Here is a 17,795-nt window from a genome sequence, read left to right as displayed (position 1 = left end):
GTATGGTGCTTAAGAACATGGGTTACTGTATAGGTTCAAATCTGGGCTTTATCACGTATTAGTTGTGTTGATCTTCAGCACATTTGCTTAACTTCTTGATGCCTTGGTTTCTTCATCTGTAACATGGGACTGATATTAGTATCAACCTCAGGGTTAGTATCAATAACAGGGTTGTTGTGTAGATTTAATGAAATAATCTCAATAAAGTATTCAAGTATTCAAAGCAGATTCAGAGTCATAAACCCCATTAATATCCATTATTATTATTATTGCTATTATTAGTAGCTTTTTCCCAGTCTGATATGTCTGCTAGAATTTCTAATTCCTGAGGATGAAGTTGCAATGGTTAGTTCAAAATGACATACTTCAACTACAAATTCTGCCCAGCAAGTGCTTTGTTTTGGACAGTGGTCGTGAATATTTATCTTTTGAAATAAGCAAACAGGCACAAATGGTATAAGAAGACTTTGTTCTCAAAGCAAGGGAAAATTCTAATTCCTCCAATCTTTTTCTTCTGTGTCAGGGCTTACCTAGGTTCTACCTCTCCAGTTACAGAAAGTAAAGTGCCTCCACGTGGGTCATTTGGAGCATCTCCCAACAGACCTCGAGGCGTTGGGACGTTGGCAGGCAAGGGCCCACGCTGCATAGCTGCTCTGGGGTCTTGCATTGGCACTGACAGGGAAACAAACGGGGAGTTACTGCTGTGAAGGACACATATGGCAACAAGGAATGACTCTACCACTGACAACGTAGTTCAGACACTGTAGAGTGGATGAAAGCTCACCACAGCAGAGTCCTCTTGCAGCTCAAGAACAGAAGCAGGGTATAGGCAGAATCTGTGCCAGGTCAGAGGTATGGATGGAATTATATAAAGAGCAAACTGGGGAGCAACCTGCCAAGGCCTAGCACTGCAATCTGAAGAAGAAACTTGGGCCCGTGGTTTTGCTTAGAATCAATCTTAGTTCAAGGACCAGAGCCACAAAAGTTAGGGTCTGGGCATATGTGAACACTGCCATGGCTCTGTGAGAACTGGCTGTCTCCTTACAGACTGCTATTCCATCCAAGCCTCCTGACACCAGTAGGGAGGGAGTACAGCCTCAGACAGATGCCCATATCCTCCATGTTCTCTGCCCTGTGTGAAGACATCAATCTTAGGCCTGTGGCCCCAAGAGGAAAAAACAAACAAACAAACAAACCCCAAACGCTACCCTTTTGGGTTCCGAACGTGAGGATGACTGCCGAGCAGTCCTTATCCTCTCAATGTCCCACCCTGAACATCACAAGCAAAAGGAAACCCGCAGATACAATGGGTACCTTGAACTCGCTCAATTGATGCAGGCCCGGTGGGTCCCACGGGCGAGTGCTGTACAGTTCCTAAGTGAGCAGCAAGTTCAAAAGGAGAAAGAGCAGACACTTAAAATAGCTTGCACACACACATGCAGAAGCATACAGACACTGGAGATTTATTCATAGTATCAGTTAAAAAGTTAAGAGGTCATTAGCTTGCCTTGGGCTACAAAATCTTCCTAAACTATATGATCTGAAACTGTCCTGCTTTGATGAGATTGCTTCCTAAGGTAAAACCTGTAGGCCACTGATTTTATCTGGGCAGGAATAACCAGCCACTTGTAATTTTCACCTCTGCTACTAGGATTCCCCTTAAATCTTATGATACTATGAAAAAAAGAAACAAAATATAAAACAGATGCTACTGAATCTCTAGTTAGGCAAAGAAGGCAAACATATTTTCATAAGCAAAAAATGGAAGAAATCGCAGTGAATCTGGAAGGCAAGATTTATTCTGGAAAAGCCCATAACAAAAGTGGGACAGTATTACTTCTATCATACTTTAAGGCACAAAAATTTCTGCTATCAAATGGGGAAATACAGTGAATGAACTTTAGATAAAGAAAGAGAATATCACTCCTCAAGAAGTACTCAACCACTGTAAGTTTTCGATAAACAAACACCACGACATCATTAAAGACTAATAAGATGACAGGGCACCAATGTTAAACTAAGGCAGCAGAAGGCAAGAAGTCTCTTCTTAAACATCTCACTGTCTCTTTCCACCTTTACAAATGTTCAAAAGAAGTACGGATTGCAGGAAAAGAATGACAAACTGGGTACAAATGAAAGATTCTTGCTTCTTCTGCTGGGTACTAAAGGAAAACTAGGAAGGAAAGTCTCATTTTCTCTCTTCATGAATACATCCTTGATATACCTTCAAAACTCAACTCATTTCCCTTTGTTAACTTTTGACCAGAAAGGTAAAGATAACTACATCAAGAGGGAAGATGTCTTATGGAAGTATGTATTAAACAAAGTTTGATTTATTCATGGCTGGGGAAGAGGCAAAGGTATGACTGAATCTCTAATTCCTTCTTTCTAAGTATTCAAAGCAGAAATACTTTGTGACACATAGTACTGATAGTGGCCGAGCTGGGTAGGGCACAACAGCACAAAAGCATGGGCTGCTCAGATGAGGTGTCTGGACGAAAGCTTGTTCCACTGTCAACAGCCTGACAAGATTATGCATTGTCACTTATAAACCACAGACAAGGAGTACAGTGCATAGACTTTTATCTTAGTATTTTGCTTTGAAAAAAAAAAAGGGTTTGGGGGAATTCCCTGGCAGTCCAGTGGTTAGGACTCAGTGCGTTTAATGAGATGGCCTGGGTTCAATCCCTGGTTGGGGAATTAAGATCCCCCAAACCATGGGGCATAGCTAAAAAAAAAATTAAAAACTAATTCAAAAATGGGTTTTACTTATAGACCACATGCTATTAGGTAATTTAAGCTTCCCTATACTTATCCAAAGCAGTTCTTTCTAATCACAAGGACACAATGAACAAGAATATGTGCTTAGTCACTCAGTTGTGTCCAACTCTTTGCAACCCCATGGACTACAGCCCACCAGGCTCCTCAGTCCATGGGATTTCCCAGGCAAGAATACTTGAGTGGGTTGTCATTTCCTCCTCCAGGGGATCTTTCTGACCCAGGAATTGAACCCAGCTCGCTCACTCTCTCGCATTGTAGGCAGATTCTTTACCATCTGAGCCACCAGGGAAGCCCATGAATTAGAACAGCATACATTAAAAAGCATTTTTAGAAGTTAATAGAAGCAGTGTGGACTGACAGAAAGAGGAGAGATTTTAGAGTCAGAGACTTTGGAATCTTAGTTCTGCAACTTATTAGCTGGAAGAGAAGACGAGTGCACCAAGCCCAGTCTACATTATTCAGATACCAGTATTTACTTACCTTGTCCCCTTGAGAAAGTAACTTAGAACTCTGAGCTTCTGGCTCTTCACCTGAAAACTGAAGTGCTGCCACCCCCGCGATCCCCGCCCCCCAACTCCCAAGGTTGTTTATGAAAACTAAAGTGCGTGGCCTAGAGGATGCACTCAGTTTTATTGTTAGTTCCCTCTGTTTTTTTTTTTTTTTTTCCTCGCTTCCCAATGTTGGTTTCAAACAAATCACTGCATTCTTTTTCTTCAAACTTCAGTAGTAGAAATAACGTGGTGATGTTGGAGTGGCTGTTGCTGTGGTGGAATCCAGTGTTACTACCACAGTATAACATACACTTACCGAGCAGGCATCACAGACCTTTGATTCCCAGCCCCCACTCCCCCAGTTTTCTCTGGGGTTTAATTTTAGTCTTCCACGTATTTAGCCATATGTTACATGCTCGTTACTAAAATTCCTTACTCAGCTCTCCATAGAGGCAGAGAGAACATGTGAGTAGAAGCATTAAACTACCAGGAAAATGCGATATAAGTTAAATAGAAACAAAGGATTCATTTGCTTCATCATTAATTCTTGTAGAGTTGGGCTCTAAATCACTTGACAGTGCTGTCCAACAGAATTTTCTGCAGTGATGGGAATGTTCTATATCTGCAATATCCAGTATGGTACCCTAGCCATATGCAGCTCCTGAGCACTTAGAATGCAGCTAGTGTACGTGAGGAACTGAGTTTTAGATTTCACCTAATTTCCATTTAATTCCATTTAATTAATTTCATATTTGAATAGCCACGTGTGGTTTCTGGTTGCCATATCAGTGCAGATATAGAACATTTCCATGTCTATTACACATTAATTGGATATTAGTATTTATTTACCTTGTCCCCGCTCCATGGACACTGGTCCACTTCCTGGCATTCCAACCTGGGCCTGCATTCCTCCTAGAAGATAAACGGCAGGAAAGTAAACATAAAGACAGTAGGGGAAAAATTTGGACACTGGCTGAGTTAACAAATTTCCTCTTTCTGCCCCACAAGCAGAAACCTACGAAGGAGGATCATTAACTACCACTAAACAATGGATTTATACAGAAGATGGGAGTTTGTTAGTGTACTGAAGCTTCAGTGACAGAAAAGTGAGTTATGTGAGATTAAGTAAGATTAAGCAAGTTAAGATTAAGATTCTTAATCTCACTCATTACCAAAATCTTGGCAGGGGGTTCTGTAACACAGCATAATGGCACACACTTCCTCCCACAAGAGGTAGTACTGTTCCCAGGGTACTCTGTATTATAAATCTGTGAGTATACTGTTTCAGTGGTGACAAAGATTTGTGGGGGCACAGCGGGCATTTTATGAGAAGCTGACAGGTATACTATTAATAGATGTCCTGCAAAGTGTGAGACAGTTCTATCAAACTGAGCATTACTCTATCTTGCAAAACTTTCATGTCTTGCTGAATATTCACATGAATGAAAATCTTTTTACAACCGTCTGAACTTAGAACTTGTCTGTTTTATTTGTAAGCAAAGAGCTTCTTTGCCCTGTTTTTACACCAACACATACACACACTGCATTTTCCAAAAACGCAATTACTGAGTATTATGGGTACTGTCTCGTTAATAACTTTACCAAGAGTTTTCATTTTCACCATTCAGAAAATCACATCATCAATGTCAATGGTCCTTGTGGTATCTGAATTGCAAAACATGTCTGGATCTGTCTTTTATGGTATAGGTGCAAGCATCTGTTATTTTTTGTTTTCTAGTATACTTTTGCTTAAATACTTGCATATTTATAATATTTTTTATTATAAGTTAATTTCCTTTTACTTCCCCCTTATATTATAGTTAGGGTAACTATACCGAATTTTCTTGGAAACCATGTTAAGTATGTTATGTCATCTGTACGTTTCATTTTAGGATAGTAAAGCATCACTGTAAGACATCTGTTACAAAAAGGAGTCACTGTGTCTAACAGTGTTGAGAATGACAGGTCTGCTCTAACCAGCAGGGGTATGATTGCTATACAGACTAAACATATACCATAAGTACTTGTCTGGTCCTTCCCACACAGCAGTAATTTTCTTTTCCTCAAAACAGTAATATTTGCTGCGAAAGGGGAGAAAAAACAGGCTGAACTATTTGCAGTTCTGTAATAGTTAACTAAAATACCCAAGTACATGTCACATTCTCTTATCCCATTTAACATGTCAGGCACCAAAGAGCCACGAATTGAGAACCTGAATCTGTGCTAGCTCTAACAATGTTACTAAGTAATTGTCATTTTAGACAGCTGATTTGATAAAATTAACACGGCCTCCAGGCTTGCTCATCTGTACAGGGAATGAGTATCTTCTCAGAACGTGGTCCCCAGATGAGCAGCATCAGCATCGCCAAGAATGTGTCAGAACTGCAAAGCTCAGAGCCCTACCTCAGACCTGCTAAATTAGAAAGTCTGGGTGTGGAGACCAGTAATCTGTGTTTTCATAAGCCCTTCAGGTGAAGCTAATGCACATTAACATCTGATGTCTCAATGATTTCCAAGTTCTCTTTTAGCTATAACATGCTATGATTTATTCAGACCACTCACCAAAACAATACAAAGATTTAGGATCTGAGGTAAGCAGTAGCAGAAGGCATCATGGGCCTAATTTCTCATTACACTATCACATAACGGCACCTTTGTTTATATGGGTTAGCTTCCCAGAAGTGGAACTGGCGGGTTAAATCAAGTATACATGAATTTTTAATGTGAGACTATTAAAAAGATGAAAAACTTCACATTTCCACTAGCAATGTACAGTATCACTCCCTCCACCAAGTGTCATCTCTGAAAACTTTTGCTTGTCTGTGAGGCTCAAGTATAATGAAATCTTGTTATTTAATTTGCAATCCCCTGAAAAGAAACGAACGTTTTTGTTGCCATCTGGATTTGCTCTTCTATGAAGTGCCCAGTCATTTTCTTTGCTTATTTTTCTACTAGTTTGTTTCCCTTTCTCAGCTACTGCCAAAGAGCTTCGTACAGGGTATCCCAAAACTTGTAGTGAAGTTTTAATAAGTTTAGAACTATAAATGCTACAAACTCATTAAAAAAAACTTGAAAATTCAATTAAATTCCTTTTACACTTATTTTACGTTTCTAATACTCTGCTGCTGCTGCTAAGTCGCTCCAGTCGTGTCCAACTCTGTGCAACCCCATAGACAGCAGCCCACCAGGTTCCCCTGTCCCTGGGATTCTCCAGGCAAGAACACTGGAGTAGGTTGCCATTTCCTGGCTCCTCCATCCATGGGAGTTTCCAGGCAACAGTACTGGAGTGGGTACAGTACATTGCCTTCTCCGTCTAATACTCTAGAACTAGCAAAGTTCCTTTATTCTTTAATAAGGTGCTAAGGATATTCACTTTCCTTTAAATACTGCTTTCACTATTTCCCCACACACTTTTTAATGGCGTGTATTACTTTTTGTTGTATTTTTGATAATTTATAAATTTCTTTTTATTTCCTCTTTAATTCAAGGATTATCAAGACTATGCTCCTTAACTTTAAAAGGTTTTTAAAATTATTTATTCCTATCTTTATTGGCTTATAAGCAAAGAATGCAGCATGTAAAATCTCTACATATTAAAACTTGTTTTTATTTTTTTGCCACTCCAGTGTTCTTGCCTGGAGAATCCCAGGGACAGGGGAGCCTGGTGTACTGGTGTCTATGGGGTCGCACAGAGTCGGACACGACTGGAGCGACTTAGCAGCAGCAGCAGTCACTTTTTAATGATGTGAGTATATTTTCTAGTCAAAATATGTAAGGCTCTGTCTATATATTAAATCAAGCTTATTGGTTCCATTATTTTATTTCTCAACATCCTTACTTATGTTTTGTCTACAGATGACAATATTTATACACTGTATGTTAATAGTTCATGACAATGTTAAGTACAGAAATGGAGAGCAGACATTTTTATAGAAACTTGACACTGCTGTGACATACAAATGCATGATGTGCACCAGGCTCCCTGAACAGGGCATAGAGCAGCTTAGGTGCTTCTCAACTCAGTAATGAGTTGCATGTCACAAGTTGCACACTTGCCATGTGTACTAGGACCACGTTACATACAACCTGTGATATTTTAAGATTAGCTAGGAACCTATAACACAAGAAAATATATAAAACACGGGAAACATAGGCAAAACACTCTCTGACAGAAATCACAGCAGGATCCTCTATGACCCACCTCCCAGAGTAATGGAAATAAAAGCAAAAATAAAACAAATGGGACCTAATTAAACTTAAAAGCTTTTGCACAATGGAGGAAACTATAAGCAAGGTGAAAAGACAGCCTTCAGAATGGGAGAAAATAATAGCAAATGAAGCAACTGACAAAGAATTTAATCTCAAAATTATACAAGCAGCTCCTGAAGCTCAATTCCAGAAAAATAAATGACCCAATCAAAAAATGGGCCAAAGAACTAAACAGATATTTCTCCAAAGAAGACAGACCGATGGCTAACAAACACATGGAAAGTTGCTCAACATCACTCATTACCAGAGAAATGCAAATCAAAACCACAGTGAGGTACCATCTCACACCAGTCAGAATGGCTTCTATCCAAAATCTACAAACAATAAATGCTGGAGAGGGTGTGGAGAAAAGGGAACCCTCTTCCACTGTTGGTGGGAATGCAAACTAGTACAGCCACTATGGAGAACAGTATGGAGATTCCTAAAAAATCTGGAAATAGAACTGCCATACGACCCAGCAATCCCACTGCTGGACATACACACTGAGAAAAGCAGAATTGAAAGAGACACGTGTACCCCAATGTTCATCACAGCACTGTTTACAATAGCCAGGACATGGAAGCAACCTAGATGTCCATCAGCAAATGAATGGATAAGAAAGCTGTGGTACATATACACAATGGAATATTACTTGGCCATTAAAAAGAATGCATTTCAATCAGTCCTAATGAGGTGGATGAAACTGGAGCCTATTATAGAGTGAAGTAGGTCAGAAAGAAAAACACCAATACAGTATACTAAGGAATTTAGAAAGATGGTAACAATGTCCCTATATGCGAGACTGCAAAAGAGACACAGATGTGAAAAACAGTCTTTTGGACTCTGTGGGAGACGGTGAGGGTGGGATGATTTGAGAGGGTAGCATTGAAACGTGTATATTATCATATGTGAAGCGGACTGCCAGTTCAAGTTTGATGCCTGAGACAAAGGTGCTCAGGGCTGATGCACTGGGATGACCCTGGGGGATGGGATGGGGAGGGGGGTTCTGGATGGGGAACACATGTGCGCCTGTGGCTGATTCATGTCAGTGTATGGCAAAAAATACTACAATACTGTAAAGTAATTAGTCTCCAATTAAAATGAAAAAAAAATCCCTTCTCCCATTCCCTGTCAACTTAGATCTTTAGACTGGTTTCTTTATAAAGCAGAAAAATTTAAATCCAAATTATCACCTATTAGTTGTGTTGCAGTTAATCTAACCCAGATTAGATAAAATAACAAGCGAGTTTGTTGCATAAAAAACTTTAAATACATGTCATATGTTCACACAGGTGTTTCACATGAGGAATCACTATTCCACCCATAACATTTTTAGTTATGGTTACTGAATGATGAAAAGCTGTAAGTGTAATATTAATTCCTACATACACAATTTTAGTGAACATATTAGTTTTTAAAATTCTTTTTTCCTCTTGTTGTTGTCTCACTATAGTTCATGAAATACAGTGTTATGTTTGTTAAACATAATGGTAACAAGACCAGGCATTTTGTTTTTGTTTATTGCCCCCCACCCAACCCATGTACTTTTTAACCTAACCTAACAGTCTCTAGCTTTTAGTGGGAGAACTGAGTCCATTCACATTTAGCAGAATGACTACATGAGACTTTATTCCTTCCACCTTAACTCTATGTTTATTATTATAACTTCACAATGTCGTTTCCTTTTCTCTGAATTTGTTGATTTGGTCTAGCTTCCATTCATTCTATTTTTCCCCTCATTAACTAGGAATTTTGTCATTCTTTGCCTTGCTCTCATAACCAGACATGTAAATTTGTATACAATAAATCAACTATTTGTTCCACCTAGGATATATACTGCCTAGCTACACATTAGTATCAAGATCTCGTTGCCACATCATAATTTTGCTATATACTATGCCATTTGCTATAACAAAACACTGCTGCTAAGTAGCTTCAGTCATGTCCAACTCTGTGCGACCCCAGAGACGGCAGCTCACCAGGCTCCCCCATCCCTGGGATTCTCCAGGCAAGAACACTGGAGTGGGTTGCCATTTCCTTCTCCAATGCATGAAAGTGAAAGTGAAGTTGCTCAGTCGTGTCAACTCTTAGCGACCCCATGGCTGCAGCCTACCAGGCTCCTCCATCCATGGGATTTTCCAGGCAAGAGTACTGGAGTGGGGTGCCATTGCCTTCTCCGTAACAAAACACTAGCAAAACACCAAAATGGCAAAGACTCTAAATGAAAACGTACCTCCAGGAGCTAAGGAACCAGGGCCAGGTCCTGTTACAGTGGCTGGTATCTGCCCTGGTGCTGCAACTCCAGCCTGCAGGGAAGCTTGCATCAGAGGAGGCGCACCATTGACATGCATTCCACTCTGACCAAGAGAAAAACCAGAGTATGTATATGCCTCTGTGGAGATTCAACATGCAAAGTCTTCAAATGGACAGCACCAAATATTCTACCAAATACCCTTTTCTTACAGCATGTCTAATGCAACATTAGATTTATAACACTTTGAATAGAAGTTGCAATACATACAATGAACCTGGTTACACAGAACATGACTGAGAGAGAACATATTTTAAAAGTAGAGATACACAAGTCTTGTCTGTGCAGTGAGGCCATTTTGTTGTTCAGTGGCTCAGCTGTGTCCAACTCTTTGTGACCCCATGGACTACAGCACACCAGGCTCCCCTGTCTTTCATCACTTCCCAGAGTGTGCTCAAACTCATGTCCATTGAGTCGGTGATACCATCCAACCCTCTCATCCCCTGTATCCCCTTCTCCTGCCTTCAATCTTTCCCAGCATCAGGGTCTTTTCTAATGAGTCAGCTCTTCGCATCAGGTGGCTAAAGTATTGGAGCTTTAGAATCAGTCCTTCCAATGAATATTCAGGATTGATTTCCTTTAGGATTGACTGGTTTGATCTTCTTGTAGTCCAAGGGACTCTCAAGAGTCTTCTCCAATACCACAGTTCAAAAGCATCAATTCTTTGGCACTCAGCTTTCTTTAGGGTCCAACTCTCACATCCATACATGACTACTGGAAAAACCATAGCTTTGACTAGATGGACCTTTGTTGGCAAAATAATATCTCTGCTTTTTAATATGCTGTCTAGGTTTGTCCTAACTTTTCTTCCAAGGCCATATATAGCACCTATTGTCGACTTCAAGACCAGGGCCTGGCAGTAAGAGTTGTTTTTTTTTTTTTTTTTTGAAGTGCCTTGAAACGAAGAGGAAAGAATTTAGGACTTTTTCCTTTTAAAAACAGAACTGTTTGCAGTCTATATTTTTAAGGTGAAAAAAAATTTTTGACCATTCTTTTCTCATCACTTTCCTTAGATACAATTCTTATTCGAAGGGAATGTAAAAAACAAAACAATTTAATGCTACATTAAAGCTCCTGGAGGGAAAGAGAATGTTATGTTTTCATCTGTGTATTTCCAAGAGAACTGAGGAGTCCCTTGGAATAGAACGAGCTCAATAAATACAGAATAAAACTAAAGGATACAAATATTTTAAAAATCACATGGTCTCAGAGAACACACATGAAACTCTAGAACAGAAAAAAGAAAACTGTATAGTGAGGTGGTTAAGAGAAAACAGGCTATGAGGACAGATAGAACCAGGTTCAGATCCTGGATTTGCCACTTAGATTGTTATTTTTGGAGCAGTTAACCTCTCTGGATCTTAATTTATTTCTGCATTTACTGAATCAGAGCACAGGTTGGTAAACTACGACCCATGGGGCCAAATTTGGCTCACTGCTTGGTTTCATAAATAAAGTTTTACCAGAACACAATCATGCACATTTGTTTACGTATTCCCTGTGGTTCATTTCATACTCCAATGGCAGAGTTGGGTAATCAAGACAGATCCCATGGCCTGCAAAGCTGCTCCCAAATTTACTATCTGGCCATTTAGAAGATGTTTGCTGACCCTTACCATAAACCTTTGTATGAGTCATCCAAGTTGTTTACCTCTGCCAATCTAACAGGTGAAAAATGGTAGCTTATTGTATTTCATTCATATTTATCTTGTTTTGAAGTTGAACAGTTTTCACACATTTAATATATATCTGCATTTCTATCCTTATGAACAGTTCATGTCCATTGCATAGTTTTCTACTGGGTTACTGGCAAATTTCTTACTAATTTATTTGAGGTCTTTTTTGTTGTTGTTTATTGTGAAAAATTCCAGATATATGTTATAGAGAGAATAAAATAACCATACATCTTAGGAAACATATTCAGTCAGTTCAGTTGCTCAGTCATGTCTGACTCTTTGTGACCCCATGGACTGCAGCATGCCAGGCTTCCCTGCCCATCACCAGCTCCCGGAGCTTGTTCAAACTCATGTCCATTGAATTGGTGATGCCATCCCACCATCTCATCCTCTGTCGTCCCCTTTTCCTCCCGCCTTTAATCTTTCCCAGCATCAGGGTCTTTTCCAATGAGTCAGTTCTTCACATCAGGTGGTCAAAATGCTGGAGCCTTAGCTTCAGCATCAGTCCTTCCAATGGACATTCAGGAGTGATTTCCTTTAGGATTGACTGGTTTCATGTCCTTGCTGTCCAAGGGACTCTCAAGAGTTTTCTCCAACACCACAGTTCAAAAGCATCATTTCTTTGGCCCTCTGCTTTCCTTAGGGTCCAACTCTCACATCCATACATGACTACTGGAAAAGCCATAGCTTTGACTAGAAGGACCTTTGTTAGGAAACTAACATCTCTGCTTTTCAAAATGCTGTCTAGGTTTGTCACAGCTTTCCTTCCAAGGCGCAAGCGTCTTTTAATTTCATGGCTGCTGTCACCATCTGCAGTGATTGTTCAGCCCAAGAAAATAAAATCCATCACTGTTTCCATTTCTTCCTCCATCTATTTGCCATGAAGTGATGGGACCTGGATGCTATGATCTTAGTTTTTTGAACAATGAGTTTTCAGTCAGCTTTTTCACTCTCCTCTTTCACTTTCATCAAGAGGTTCTTTAGTCCCTCTTTGCTTTCTGCCTTAAGGGTGGTGTCATCTGCATATCTGAGGTTATTGATATTTCTCCCTGCAATCTTAATTCTGGCTTCTGCTTCATCCAGCCCAAGGAAACATATTATATATATATACACATATGTATATATACACACATATACATATAAGTGTATACATATATATACACATATACATATACAATTGAAATCTCTCATGGGTCTTCCCTGGTTGCATCCTGTATCTCCCTCTTAAGACAACCACGGAACAATTCTGATGGATGTTTTGAAATTTTATGTAAACAAGTACATATTGAACATATTCCTTGCAACTCACTCAACATGCTTTTGGGATATGTACAGACACATACATCCCATATTTTGGAAATACATCCACATTTACTTATTTTCACTTCTGTATGGCATTACATTTTTGAGTTATCTGTGTTGATAGCATGTATCTTAGTTCACCTTAACTGCTACATGAAACTACATTTTGAAAGTTATTCATGGTGACACAATGTATTTTATTGAACTGTTATAGAGTATTTCATTAAATAAACACACTTTTTCCATTCTTCCATTCTTATACATTTAGGATGTTTCCAATTTTCACTATTATAAAGTGGTGATAAACATTCTAGAACAGGACTACTTTAAATAGTCAGCCTGCCGTGCATCGTGTGTGTGGCAAATACTTTTTCCAATTTTTTGTTTGTCTCTGGTGTTTATCTCTTTTTCTCCATACAGGATTTTTCAGTTTTCAAATATATTGATTTTCATGGCTTCAAGGTTTTGTGTCACACTTAGAAAATTAGCTTTACTTTTTTCATCCGTAAGAATGTAGATAAGAGTGCCAACATCATACAATGCTCTAATTATTAAATGAGATAATGTCTATGGAAGAACAAAGTGCCAACCACAGTGCCATGCATGCATACACACAAAATTAGCTTATAAAAAAGGACATAAAGCAAGGATCTTTGTTTTACAAACTTGGCACCAAATATGTCTTCATTCAGATGTCATGTACTATGCAACCTTGTTAACTGTTTTTATGCCTGGAAATAGAAATTATCATCTCTGGCTATCGAACATTCTTCCTTCAATATACCTTTCTAAAATGAAAATGACATTTTCAAGGCAAATTTTAAAAAATGTTAAGGGATAAAATCTTACCAAAGTCTGGGCCTGAGGTGTCTGAGGATTCTGCTGGTTCATTGACACACTGGATCCTGAGCCAGGTCCGGCACTGTGGACTGTCTGAGGGTTGCCTGCAATCAGCGTAGGGATATTTGTCTGGCGATGCAGAATTTTCTAAAAAGTGAGAAGACAAATCTATATGCTATCTGTTTCTTTCCTACTCATGGTTTACCTTAGCATTTCCATAAAAGAACCAGAAGCACTTACCAAGGCAATTTCTGGATCCACAATTCTCATGACTACCTGTGCTTGTAGCAAAGCATAAGCCAGTTGAGGGTTCTGAAGCAGCATGTTCCGTGCTTCTTGAGGACTATTCTGGACACAGAGCTGTGAAGATAAACAGATTCATCATTAGGTTCAATACTTATTACTCAGAAATTGACAGTGATTTAGAGCTATTCTCATCTGAGAAATGTAATATGCAAGAGGCTTTTAAAGCTATTACTGGGACTTTCCTGGGGGTCTCCTGGTTAAGAATCCACCTGCCAATGCAGGAAACATTGGTTCCATCCCTGGTCCAGGAAGGTTCTACATGCCGCAGGGCAACTAAGCCTATGTGCCACAACTCCTGAGCCCACATGCTCTAAAGCCCATGCTCTGCAACATCAGAAGCTGGCACACTGCAACTAGAAGAGCCCCACTTGTTGCAACTAGAACAAGCCCATGCAGCAATGAAGACCCAGCACAGCCTTGGATAATTAATTACTTTTTTAAAAAGAAGCAATTATCAATTTTTACATAGCACAGAAAATCTTGGGCATGGTAGGCCAGAATAGGAGAAGGTATTTCAAATACCATAATACCACCATTTAGGGAAAAAAGCCACATTTTAACATCTACATATGGTATCTATGGGCCACAAAAACCCAGCCAGATTGTGTAGGTGTGTCTGTGCACAAAAAATAGAAAACTCTTTGTATGAAATATATAATACACTGTGTACATGTGGAATATTGAAGGTGTAAGAAATGTTGGTCAACAGGCACATCTACTATTTGAGCTCAGGATATCATTTCCATTAACTTATCAATGACTCCTTGAAGAGTTGATATGACAAAATATGATTTAATCATAACCTAATCCCTCCTCCCACCTTCATCTGTTTCATCAGCTCAAACATCTGCTCTGGTGGAAGGCTGGCAACTGCTTTGCTAATGGACTCAGGGGCATCCTCAGGACTGATGGTCTCTCCATAAGGTGACTCAATGACAGGGGCACCAGTTCCAAGGCCTGATTGGGAAGAAGGTACAAAAATGTTAAGGAGGTAAAACAAAGAGCTAAATCATTTCATGTATCTACTTTCCAAGGCTGCTGTAAGAACTTGTTGATAACTTTAAATTTTCTAGAGCCTAGAAATAAGTGATTTGCAAATATTTTATTTCTGTGAAGTAAAGTCACAGAGTGTATTTTCTGTTCTCTGATGAAAGCTGAGACCAAGAGCATACAGGTGAACAGTGTTAACCTAAATTAGGGACTAGGCATATCCATTTCCTTTCACAAGTCGTTTCAGAAGCAAAAGGTTCAAACAGAAAAAGTTCTAATTTCAAAATGGAATTTTTGGATCTATTACCTTGTGAAAAAGCCATGAGAATGCCTTGGTATTCCCACCAGTTACAGATCTGGCAACATAATTACAGGAGTGGCAAACACTAATGACAGTTAACATGATTTACGGCTTGGTAAGCCTGAAATTCATCTTAAACTGGAAATTAACTCCTTGGAAATGGAAGGGCTTAAGCCAATTTTACCTTATTTCTCAAAGATACACACACACTTCCCTAATGCAGGCACTTTAGGTAGGTCAAGTAAAAAGGCTGATAACCATTTCAACAGATACTAAAACATATCATTAAGTGGGAAATCTTCATTGTTACATCTTTACTAACTCATGTTATATATAGCTTGGATGTATACTCACTCTTCAGCTCTTCTTTGTTCTTTTCGCTGGCAGCATTGTCCACTCGAAGTGCTCTCCCACTAAATTCACGGCCATTTAGGTTTCGCATGGCACTAAGTGCTGTCTCCTGGTCTTGGTATTCACAGAAGCCATAACCTTTTGGCTTTCCTGTCTCCCTATCATAAACCAACCTGGAGAGCAGAAGCAAGCATCAGGTACAAATGTTACAAACACATAGGGTTCCTACTATCATTACTGTTGTTTTAGTCGCTAAGTTGTATCCAACTCTTTTGTGACTCCATGAACTGTAACCCACCAGGCTCCTCTGTCCATGGGATTTTCCAGACAAGAATACTGGAGTGAGTTGCTATTCTCTCCTCCAGGGGATCTTCCCAACCCAGAGATTGAACCCAAGTCTCCTGCATTGGCAGGTGGATTCTTTAGCACTGGGCTACCTGGGAAGCCCCTCCCACTCCCACTGCCTTGTAATTTGGTCTAGGTAAGACAAATAACCCCATTGCTCTGTCCCACTGAAACATTGTTACACATCTTTTCAGTTGAAAACAATGTATCTTAGTAAAAATGAATGTGAGTCCTATGGTATATGAATCTCAATGAAGCTGTTACAAACTAACAAAGAAGAAGAATGCATGTGAAAACTCACCAGTAAAAACCTTGCCATTATTACTAAGGGCCAAGTCTGTGGTGATTCTTAAGAAACTTCCACCAAGTAGTAAAAGAGGATCTCACCTGAAACTAACAACAGGTCCAACCTCAGAAAAGATGTCCTTTAACTGCTCTTCAGTAGCCTCATAAGGAATGTTCCCCACTAAGGAAGAAAATAGATAACATAACAAAAGTCTGATTTTTCTAACCTAGATCTTTAGTGACAAAGTATCTGAATATATCACTGACAATGTAACAACTGGTTCAAATACAATGATCCTTCAACCTCAGTTCCCTGGTAGTCCGTTAGATAAGATTTTAATTCTGGCTGCTGACTTCAATTACAAGAGAAATAAACCACTGAGACTGGACACAAAAGAAGAAGGCACTCTTTAAGTATCAGTTCTCAGACTAGACTGACAAGTGTTAGATTTCCGTTAACTATGGTGAGAATAAATACTTAGGCATTGGTATTTATCTGAAGTTAAGTTTTATCATTAACTACTAAAAATGTCAATATTATAATTTTTAAAGCTGGCACATGTCTTTATTTTCACATATACATGCACTCAAAAGAGAATGACCATGAGTGTACTAGAGGATGTTTAAAAATTATTCTGTTGTAAAACAACTATAACAAAAAATATTGGGAACTATTTCCTCACGTTTCTTCCAAAAGATGCTTTAAAATCACCACGCGTACTTAAAAAAAAAACAACAAACTTATTTCGGCTGAAGATTACTCAGAATAGACTCGACCCTCTTTAAAATTTCTTCAACGTGGTTTTAATCGTTCGTTCATTCATTCATTCTTTCATTTACAATCCACCTTAAGACGCCAGGTAGCCACGACTACTAAACACGAACTAAAATGTAACCGGTAAAAAGCAGAGGATGAAAGCCCTTATGAGAGGGCGGGAAGTGAACACAGGCTCTAATACCCTCAGCACACAACCTGTATTCTAGTTAGAGGGTGAGAAGTACCACAGGACAGTTGCCATGATCCCTCACTTCTGGCTAATAATTGAAGCTCATGAAAAGAGAAACGCATAGAAGCTAAACGGTAGTTTTTTACAACACGGTAGTTTTTGCTGAGAGACCTTGGGGGAAGGGATGCATCACTTTGATCACGAGTCTATCAGGCTAGGGGCCCCACAGGATAGGCAGGTCGAGCTGTAAGCCCGACCTACGGCTCCCATGGCGATTTCTGAGGCGCAGGGAGGGGATTCCCCGCCGCTCCCAGTCTTTTTCTGTCCCTCCCCGATGCTTGGTTCCTCAGAATTCCTCTCACCGAACACGGAACGTAGAGAACGGTCCACCGCAGGGTCTCTCACAGTCAAACCCGCCATCGCTCTTTCCCGGCGGCTTCCGGTGCGCCGAAGACTTCTGGACAGCGCTCGAGCCCAGCGCGGAACACACTTCCCTACGGCCCGTGAGCCGGAAGCGCCTGAGCCGCAGGCGCTGGGGCCGGATGGACGCAGGGTCCCTCCCTCGGCGTCATTCCGTCACAATCGGCACGTATTACTTCCACTGGAGCACTAGGGCCCCCG

General features: G+C 39.9%; 1 protein-coding gene across 2 annotated transcripts in view; it reads right to left on the bottom strand.

The window, feature by feature from the left end:
* The window catches only part of CSTF2 (cleavage stimulation factor subunit 2), a 31,511-nt gene extending 13,808 nt beyond the window's left edge, over window positions 1-17,703 (bottom strand). Inside the window, exons 1-10 of one of the 2 annotated variants that reach the window (XM_005700155.3) lie at window positions 17,537-17,703; window positions 16,330-16,408; window positions 15,601-15,770; window positions 14,776-14,912; window positions 13,890-14,009; window positions 13,659-13,796; window positions 9,754-9,877; window positions 4,122-4,184; window positions 1,315-1,374; window positions 531-672 (exon numbers count right to left, since the gene is read on the bottom strand). In XM_005700155.3, coding sequence (XP_005700212.3) covers window positions 531-672; window positions 1,315-1,374; window positions 4,122-4,184; window positions 9,754-9,877; window positions 13,659-13,796; window positions 13,890-14,009; window positions 14,776-14,912; window positions 15,601-15,770; window positions 16,330-16,408; window positions 17,537-17,594 — 1,091 coding nt within the window. In that variant the 5' untranslated portion in view covers window positions 17,595-17,703. The remainder of the gene's footprint in view (window positions 1-530; window positions 673-1,314; window positions 1,375-4,121; window positions 4,185-9,753; window positions 9,878-13,658; window positions 13,797-13,889; window positions 14,010-14,775; window positions 14,913-15,600; window positions 15,771-16,329; window positions 16,409-17,536) is intronic. The other variant, XM_018044367.1, reaches the window with a different exon arrangement.
* Between the last annotated feature and the right edge of the window lie 92 nt (window positions 17,704-17,795).

The sequence above is a fragment of the Capra hircus genome, unplaced genomic scaffold (assembly GCF_001704415.2).
Source record: "Capra hircus breed San Clemente unplaced genomic scaffold, ASM170441v1, whole genome shotgun sequence".
NCBI classification, from domain to species: domain Eukaryota; kingdom Metazoa; phylum Chordata; class Mammalia; order Artiodactyla; family Bovidae; genus Capra; species Capra hircus.
This window is presented reverse-complemented; position numbering and strand designations above follow the sequence as displayed.